Source organism: Amyelois transitella, chromosome 28 (assembly GCF_032362555.1).
Source record: "Amyelois transitella isolate CPQ chromosome 28, ilAmyTran1.1, whole genome shotgun sequence".
Classification (NCBI taxonomy): Eukaryota; Metazoa; Arthropoda; class Insecta; order Lepidoptera; family Pyralidae; genus Amyelois; species Amyelois transitella.
The window spans coordinates 2733879-2743445 of record NC_083531.1 but is presented as its reverse complement, the minus strand read 5'-3'; the positions used below and the strand labels follow the sequence as shown (position 1 = coordinate 2743445).

The 9567-nt window shown below is 36.2% G+C and overlaps 2 protein-coding genes across 2 annotated transcripts; one reads left to right on the top strand and one right to left on the bottom strand.

Annotated features, from left to right (window-relative positions):
- Positions 1-2103: 2103 nt before the first annotated feature.
- LOC132903551 (facilitated trehalose transporter Tret1-like) lies at positions 2104-3838 on the top strand. The gene is made up of 2 exons (XM_060952130.1): positions 2104-2191; positions 2604-3838. Exons 1-2 carry the CDS (start codon positions 2104-2106, stop codon positions 3836-3838), a joined length of 1323 nt encoding a protein of 440 aa, XP_060808113.1.
- A 17-nt stretch (positions 3839-3855) lies between these two features.
- Positions 3856-6734, bottom strand: LOC106134376 (facilitated trehalose transporter Tret1). The gene is made up of 3 exons (XM_060952129.1): positions 6603-6734; positions 6064-6202; positions 3856-5297 (listed from the first exon to the last, which is right to left on the bottom strand). Exons 1-3 carry the CDS (start codon positions 6696-6698, stop codon positions 4069-4071), a joined length of 1464 nt encoding a protein of 487 aa, XP_060808112.1. The 5' UTR covers positions 6699-6734; the 3' UTR covers positions 3856-4068.
- Between the last annotated feature and the right edge of the window lie 2833 nt (positions 6735-9567).

Here is a 9567-nt window from a genome sequence, read left to right as displayed (position 1 = left end):
GAAACAGCTTATTATTAATTACTAGCTGTGCTCGCGACTTCGTCCGCATGGAATAGTTATTTTGGGCATAATTGAAGCCCTCATTGATGAATAATTTTCCCCGTTTTTTTAACATTTTCCATTATTTCTTCGCTCCTAAAAGTTGCAGCGTGATGTTGTATAGCCTTAAGCCTTCCTCGATAAATGGCGTAATCAAAACAATACGAATTTAACCAGTAGTATCCAGTATTCTATTCGAACCAGTAGTTCCTGAGATTAGCGCCTTCAAACAAACAAACAAACTCTTCAGCTTTGTAATATTTGTATAGATATAGTTTGCTTACGACACAATATAGGTAATTCGCAGTGCTTAAATGTGTGGGCACTGGGCGCATGCTACAAGAAGAATAATTTAAAAATATTCAACCTCCGTCTTATTAAAATCGGTTGAAAATATTATACGCTTTTGAAGTTTGTACTGGCGAGGAGCCTGGGACACACGCATCTCATAATTTTGTGTTTAACATGGAAACCTGCAAGTATAAAGAAGTGTTTACACAAGAAACCTGTGAAGAACACTTTTCATGGAAAATATTTTTAAGACAGGTTAGTTGTGGAATAAATTTATTTCTTTGCATGGCTATAAGTATATGGTTATTTCTTTGCATGGCTATATTAGTTGAAAATTGCAAAGATTTAGCGACTAATTCATTATCCAATCTCAGTTTGCTATTAAAAAGTCATGAAGGACAAAAGATACTTCGCTCATTATATAAACTTGACATAGATAGATAGATATATAAAACTCTTTATTGCACTATACGAGTAAAACATACAAGCACCATAAGAGTAAAACATACAAAACAGCACAAAACAGATAGAGATCGAGCTCTCCACTCTTGGTTAATCGTAGATGATGATGCAGCCGGGACTTAAAAAATCACAATACCTATAAATACATACATATGATCACGTCTTTATCCCTTACGGGGTAGACAGAGCCAACAGTGTTGAAAAGACTGATAGGCCACGTTCAGCTGTTTGGCTTAATGATAGAATTGAGATTCAAAAACCTATACTGTCGCCATATGTCTTGAGGGGCAGTCAGTATGTACTTCTTGATATTGTTTGTATAAGACTGGCACTCCCTATAAAGCCCACTATACCTAAGGGGCTTCTTCCTCCTGGCCTTAGCCTTAGTCTTTAACTCTCTGGAAAAGAGCCTGAGGCGCATTTTTGACCATGATTGTATTGGACGATTCAGGTTTTTGCACGAATAGACTGGTGTGACCGCTACCTTGGCAGGAGAATCTCGCCTGTATAGATGTTGGTATGGTGTACATTGCCCAAATATGCGGGTTTCCTCACGATGTTTCACCGTAAAGAAATCGACTCTCAAACTACTGTAGAAAATTTAGAAAATAGTCTTTGATTTTGCTTTAAAGATAGGGTTAGCTAAGGAACAAAAATGATTTTATTTTCTCATTCCTAACTTTACTATGACCGGGTTAGGATTTCGGGTTGGGCTTGTAATTAATAATCCCTCTGCGCTATTCCGCGTTTCATCCAGTTATTCATCTCTACGGTTTTCAATTCGAGATTCAAATAGTGAAAGGTTGCTTTTGAAGAATTACAAGTGACCTACCCATATTTTGCACAAATGAACAATGTTTTCAAGATGAGTATTCCTCGTTTGCTCCAGCTTTTCGTGTCGTCCGCGGTGTGAACTCGGCTCTCCTACACGCCAAATCTCATGATTCCTTATTGTGCCATGTTATATACAGTAAAGAATATTTTAAGCTTTATTTTATTTTATTTTATACGGGACAAATTACACAGATTGAGTTAGCCTAGAAGTAAGTTCGAGACTTGTGTCACGAGATACTAACTCAACGATACTATATTTTGTAATAAATACTCAGATAGATAAACATCCAAGACCCAGACCAATCGGAGAAAGTTCGTTTCTCATCATGCCCTGACCGGGATTCGAACCCGAGACCTCCGGTGTCACAGACAAGCGTATTACCGCTGCGCCACAGAGGCCGTTTTAAGCTTATTATTACTGTTTTGGATTAGCTATTCCTGTCGTCCGCGGTATGGACTCTCTTCTTCACGGTGGGCATGTACCTCGGCGCTCCAACAGTCATCATTCCCGCGCTGAGGAGAAACGACTCAGACGCCGTCAGCGATGCTATGGCTTCTTTGATTTGTAAGTTACTTATTTTATACACAAATATACATAGATACTGCTATACATTCACATTATACCTATGTAAGGGATACACACATACATATAATCACGTCTATATCCCTTGCGAGGTACACAGAGCCATCAATCTTGAAAATAATGTTATGCCATGTTCAACTGTTTGGCTTAATAACATATAGGCTAACTTTTTATCCCGGAGTTCCCTCAGGATTGATTCCACGCGTACGAAGTCGCGGGCGGCTTCTAGTCAATCTTGTAAAGAAAACTGTAAACGTGGCTATTACTTTACTAGTTACTACTTTTTATGTTAACTCCCAACAAGCGAAAGGAAAAACGAAAAATATAATAATTAGGTTAGGTATTATACGCATCATTTAAAAACAAATTTATTTCAACAAACAATTGATTTCAGCTTCCGGCTGCAGCTACGGCACGATTCCTTGGAACTTCATCTTGCCCGTCTTACTGTCGACCTTCGGCCGGAGGAGAACCTTTCTCTTCGTAAACTGCGCCTTGATCATCACCAGCGTTATATTCTACATTAGCGACAGTCCTAACCAACTCCTCATCTTTGAAATCATCACTGGATTACCTCACTCCGGGACTGTCACTGTTGCCGTCATAATACTAGCCGAATACACGTCACCTAAGTATCGTGGCATGTTCTTGATGACCAAATCAGCGTCCATACATTGGGGTATTTGGGTGTCAAATGTTATTGGGACATTTTTCTCTTGGAGATACATAGCTGTGGTTGGGTTCTTGTGTTCGCTGTACACTTTAACAGCATTTTTCTGGCCGGAATCTCCATTTTGGCTAGCCAACAAGGGTAGGTTTAACGAGTGTAAACGATCCCATAGATGGTTGAAAGGCAATGGAGAATTCTCTAAAAAGGAACTTGATAATTTACTAAACTACCAAAATTATGAGAATCTTACGATCAGAAATGGTAATATTTTTAGATTTTTCAGAACTATATCTTCTAGAGAATTCTACAAACCTATCTTCGTTATAACTCTGTGTGTTTGTCTGTATATATTTTCGGGGAAACTCGTTTGTAGCATCTATGCAATAGATATATTCAAGCGAATTACTAAGAATGATTCTGCGGCGTACACCGGCATGCTAATTTTAGATGGTGCAACAGTTTTCAGCATGTACGTGGGCTGCTTATTGTGTAGATTTCTTAAACGTAGAACATTATTGTTATGTTCTGCTACTGTGTCTATTTTATTTCTATTTACTATATCGTTGTATTTGTTTTTAGTCAAATTGTCTTTATTAGTTGAAAATGCGTTCTTATCTATAGCTTTGTTAGGTTGTTATTCATTCTCTGTGGGCTGTGGACCCACGATTATGGCGACGTCATTGTACGCTGAATTAGTACCGTTAAGACATAAGAGTTTAAGTGTTGTTTTAGTATCAATAATTTTTATGTCACTATTAGCAACATCTTTAAATATTGCGCCGTTTATATTCAAAAGTTTTGGAATGCATGGCACCTTCTTGTTTTATGGTATATGCATGAGCATTTTTACTATTTTAGTGTTCTGGTTTTTGCCTGAAACGAAAGATAAAACGTTGATTGAAATCGATCAGTATTTTAAAGGAGAAGAAAAATTACAGAATAAGAGAACGGATAGTTGAAGTTGTATGTTCATTATCATTTTTCTCTTGGTAGCAGGAGTTTATTGGAGAACCAATTTGGTTAGTTTTCAAGCCCATTCCATTATCTGTAAGAATATATGGCTATATAACATTTAGTAGTTTAATTACGCTAAAAAAATTATATTTTTAAAATTTTATTGACAAATATTTTTTTATCGTTATTATATAAATAAACCAAAGTTAATCCGATGTTGTTTTATTTTGATTAATTAGACTAAAGTATTAATTTCATCGCGATCCTTCTTAAAATATTCTTGAACTTCTTGCAAAGTCTTGTCTTTAGTTTCTGGTAAATATTTAATCAATAGTATAATAAAGGCAGATGATGTTAACCCGTAAAATAAACATGCCCCGTGAATTCCAACTGATCTAAACATATAAGGAGCCACTTTTAAATTAGTCGCTTGCATGAAAGACATTACCGCTGCTGTTACTATAACGGCTAAACTTTTATGCCTCAAGGGAACAAGTTCTCCGTATAACGCCAAACATAAAGACGCCGGTCCCATACTAACAAATAAAGAAAATCCTGTCAGCAAACATATAGACACATACACATTTTCTGTTAATATACATAATTTAACTAAATACAAATATAAAGACAATACTAACAAGAATACAATTGATGATATTGACGTAGATATAAGTAAAAACTTTCTAGTGGTATATTTTGAAATGATACTAGAAACGTACATGCTGAAAACAGTCACGCCATCCATGATTAACATACCAGTGTACGCAGCTGACTCGTTATCTGAAATCTTTTTCATGACCTCTATAGCATAGATGTTAAATACAATTTTGCCTGAGAACTGATACATGATGATAGGCAAACACCCTACTATGACCGGTAAATAAAACTCTTTAGACCGTAAAGTTTTGAACGTATACGCTAAAACGTTTTCAGTATCAACGTTTTTAACATCAGTTTGCGAGATGATCATATTTCTTAGTTCTCTCTCGGATTTCTCCCCAACACCTTTTAACCATCTGTGTGATTTCTTGCAATCCTCATATCGCCCTTTAGTCGCTAACCAAAAAGGTGACTCAGGCCAGAAGAATACAGTCAATGAATAAGCAGAACACACAAAACCTACTAAGGCTATATTCCTCCAATGAAAAAATGTGCCTACTGCGTTAGATACCCAAATACCCCAAAACACGGACGCAGATTTTACTATTAAAAAAATTCCTCTGTTCGATGGTGACGAATACTCCGCTATGATTAATACTGAAGTTGTCAAAATACCAGCATACGGGATGCCATGCAAAAACTCTGAGATGAGTAAATGAGTAGTTGTCGAGCTGAAGTAGAACGCTATTGTGACCATAAGCGTAGATGTATGAATGATGATAGATGTTATCTTCCTGCCGTAAAAAGACAGAATGAATGGCAGAACGCATTCCCAGAGGAGAGACGAATAGCTGGACATGGAAGCTGGAATAAAGAAGTTTCAATTTAGTGAACTTTCTCTTGCATTTGACTAACTTTTAAACTGAGACGCGTAATAAACGTACGTACGCGTAAAATTCATGTAAATTATGACTAATTACAGCTAGTCTTCAATCACATGGGAACTTAGCATATCGTCCATTTGTAAAAAGTTTCGTACTGGAGTAGCACAAGGGTCACTATTTGGTTCACAATTTTTTTGAGGAGAACATATATTGTAAGTAAGTCTTTCTCAACACAATGACGTCAAAATTTTACCTAAAAGTTCAGTTATCTAGGACCTATAGTGTTAAAAATATTATCAATTTCGGTCGGAAATTGTAGTCTAAGCTAGTTTTTAAATAATATCAATTTCGGTCGGAAATTGTAGTCTAAGCGAGTTTTTGAATAATAAACAAACAATGGCTACTAAGTACTATACTATTTTTCTTTTTTTTATATAGTTTTAATATTGCTGTGTGTTTTCTTTTTCTTTTGCCGTGACTTTTCTCAAAAAAAGCATAGGACTACTCCTTCTCTTTCCTATGGATGTCATAAAAGGCGTCTAAGAGATAGTTTTATAAACTTGGGATTCTCCTTATAGGCGATGGGTTAGCAACCTGTCACTATTTGAATCTCAATTCTGTCATCAAGCCAAAAAGCTGAACTTGACCTATCAGTCTTTTCACGACTGTTGGCTCTGTCTATCTCGCAAGGGATATAGACGTGACTACATGTATATGTATGTATGTAGTTTTAATCAGTTACTCACATAACCACGAAGCCATTTGTAAGCTGACCGCGTCAGTAGAGTTGGCTTCCCGTCGTAACTGAGGGATGATCACAGTGGGTGCTCCGACGTACAAGCCGACCAAGAAATATATAGTCCATGCTCCACTCGTAACGAACAACTGCAATGGGTTGTGCACATTATATGCCTGACAATGGTTTTAGAACTGTTTAATATAATTGGTATTGTGCAACCTATTTTCTGTTTTATTCAGAATGTGTCATAACTGGCCAGTTACAAAAAAGAAAAAGAAAATTTAAGTGTGTTATTAATTCTTTTTTACAATGTAATATCTAGTACGAATCAATTTATTTAAACATTATTTTATCAATAAGTTCAGCGGTTTATTACAGTGCATATTTAAAGTTAAACCAAAGTGCAGTTTTACTTCATCCCAAGAGCATCCCCAGTTTATTTCCATATCTAGGTTTTACTTTTTAAAGAGTGCTTTACCGTGTCTAACAAGAACTTTAAAAAAAATTGATCTAGAAATCAAGCTTTTACATACGTAGGTACTATACCTGTCTAAAGAAGAATTTTCTTGGAGTTTTACAACTTTGCCTGCCTTCATTTGGCTCATTTTTCTGTGTAGTTATTTGTGTGTAGTCGCTGTCCATTTTATATCATTTATTTTTCTGCATTACGAAGCTGAAATTACATTGGCAAATAACAATATAACAAATATTATTATTAAATAAAAAGATATATGTAATGTTCATTTATTTATCTGATCACCTGATCACATGTTAACTTATGTTAGCATAGGTCGTGCGTAAAAATAGAACAAAAATATTTTATATACGGTATTCTTCGAATTATGAAGATCCAGTATTTCATTCAGATATTTAACAATTGTTCTGCCGTTTGTTCTACACATGCGCTTTGGAAGCGGTAGTAGATACAATTAGATTAACGTCAATAAGTGATAGCTTGTATCCAATTTTGAAAATAAATCTATTCTTTTCTATGCAATTATGTAAATCGTTTTAAATTTTACTGACTTTAACACTACATTGATGGAGTCAAGGTGTGAAACTTTACGACAACCACGATAAAGATCGCAAAAGATCAGACGGGTGTCGTTCCTTCGTCGACAATACATCTGTAGCGGGAGCGATGATTCGGCTCGACCGCCACCAAAGGGAAGATCTTCCGCCAGGCTAGATGTTATGCCTGGGGAACTGCGCGACAGACGATGTTGTGTCGGAGGTTGTATATATGCGCTCCAATCCGTGAAATATTTGCTTGCGCGATTTAGGTTTTTCGCTGTTTTTGACTGATAGCGTCGCGTGATTTTATTTTTTATTTTTGTGACTGGTGGCGTATAGATTTCGCCACACATCTCTAGAGATAATCTAATAATAATATAATAGATCTTTCTAGAAAGTTATTTTTATTTGATAATAGATCTTTCTAGAAAGTAGTTTAAGGCGGGCTCTGGGTTCATGCACAGGTGTCAATAAAAATAGCGTTTACGTGAAAATCACTTTCTTCCTCCTGGCTTTTCAATTCCGGTTGCATCCTCACCTCTTTGGAGAGGAGCCCGAGGTATGTCGTTGACCATGGATCCTGGATTGGGTGAGTCACGTTTTTACCCGAAGCGACTCCCATCGTTTGTACAAATACACTCGTCATTTTATTTCTAATAGTTTCCGCTAGAGGCGCTGTTCAAGTTTACATACAAAATTGGAACTTAACGCAAACGCACTAGTTGCGTTTTTCACAAATGAAAACTTACACTCGGGGTTCTGACCTCCGCAACCGTATTGAATCCATAGTAACACATCCAGTTGCCTGAATGTGCAAGGTTTCCTCACGATGTTTTCCCTCACCATAAGAGCATCGGTTAGTATTCAAACTAATGTACATAACTTTGAAAATAGTCATTGGTACATGGCCGAGGTGGGATTCGAACCGGTGCCTTTCGGCGCATCACGCATTTTAACGATTCAACCACCAACAAAACACCGTACAGCATAAACTAGTGGTAAGTAGTACGAATTTTAAATATTACCATTACTTGGGAAGTTTGGGGAAAATCAGAGAGGATTTCCCGCAATTCCCACGGGAACGGGAGAAATTTGAGTTTTACCACAATAGCTCAAAACAAACAAAGCTATTAAAAGATATACCCGTACTTACATTGAATTAAAATTAAATAGGTAGATATAATTTATAAACCAAAAACACTTGTGTCCTTGTCTTAACACTGTTGTGAAGAAACTGAAACTATGTAGGTACAGTTCACCTCAGTGAATTGTTATATACAGGGTGACATTTAAAACAACTGTATCCTTTCAAACATAGACTATACCCATGCTTCTGAGCCGTTTGAGCCTATTTTTATTTAAATTAAACGTCATCATTTTCACATTTAAAAAACCCTCAAAAACTACGTCACACGCTTTATTAAAGACCAATACTTACTACAAAAAGACATTAAAACTAAACATGTAAATAAATGTCTGAAAAATAAATTATTTTTCTAGTATCAAGATCAAGTAAAGTACAGAGTTGTCGAGATCGCTCAGCTGAATGAATTGTGTCGTTGACCTCTGAATCTTCGCTTCGTCGCTTTTCCGCCGGCCGGGGTGATATTACGTATTTAGGTTCGTGGATTTTCATACTTTTTTTTTCGTACTTTCTGAAATATGAACCGATATTTTTCTTTTAACGTTTTTAAATATCCTTTAGATGAGTACACATAACAGTAAAATTTATGCTGTTGAATTAAAAGTCACCTGTAGTTTTGTAAATATTCTTGCGCTTAGGCACGCCTGTTTTAGGATTGTAATCTGGATCACTTCTATTTGTGTACAACATTTTTATTGTTTGTAATCTGTTTGGTGTGCTAAATAAATAAATATCATGTCAACGTGAATCTAAATTCAAATTCAAAATTTTTATTCAGTATTATAGGATACGATCATATCGCTTAATAATTGCCAAATCTTTTGGTTTCACAACATTGGTTGACGTCAAATAAAGTACTTTTAACTAAGTTAACTGCCACTTCCAAGGCAGAAGCAGTAACAAACTGCAATGCAGCATTTTCTTCTTAAACTAAAGCCTCGTTCACACGATGTTCCAGTACTAGTTACCTACTCACCTATAACACATTTACTATTTTATTTCTATACAACCTACCATAGAAATGCCACATTATATTTGAAATTATGTGATGATTACATCACGTGCCGTGTGGTTCCTGGCACTTCAGAATAGGACCACTCCATATTTTCCCCATGGATGTCGTAAAAGAATATAGAGTAGGAAAGGTTAATAAACTTGGTATTAGAATAATTATTTATTTACATTTTTCTTGGGAGGCGATGGGCTAGCAACCTGTCACCATTTGAATCTCAATAAGCCAAGCACTGTCACTCTTTTTAAGACTGCTGGCTCTGCCTACGCCGCAAGGGATATAGACGTGATAATGTGTATGAAATACTAGCTTTAGCCCCAGCTCCGTTCCACGTTAATTTA

Coding starts and splice junctions, on each gene's coding strand:
- LOC132903551 (XM_060952130.1), top strand. CDS start 2,104: ATGTACCTCGGCGCTCCAACAGTCATCATTCCCGCGCTGAGGAGAAAC. Junction 2,192..2,603: donor TGCTATGGCTTCTTTGATTT/GTAAGTTACTTA, acceptor AATTGATTTCAG/CTTCCGGCTGCAGCTACGGC.
- LOC106134376 (XM_060952129.1), bottom strand. CDS start 6,698: ATGGACAGCGACTACACACAAATAACTACACAGAAAAATGAGCCAAAT. Junction 6,203..6,602: donor GAAAATTCTTCTTTAGACAG/GTATAGTACCTA, acceptor AACCCATTGCAG/TTGTTCGTTACGAGTGGAGC. Junction 5,298..6,063: donor ACAAATGGCTTCGTGGTTAT/GTGAGTAACTGA, acceptor TCTTTATTCCAG/CTTCCATGTCCAGCTATTCG.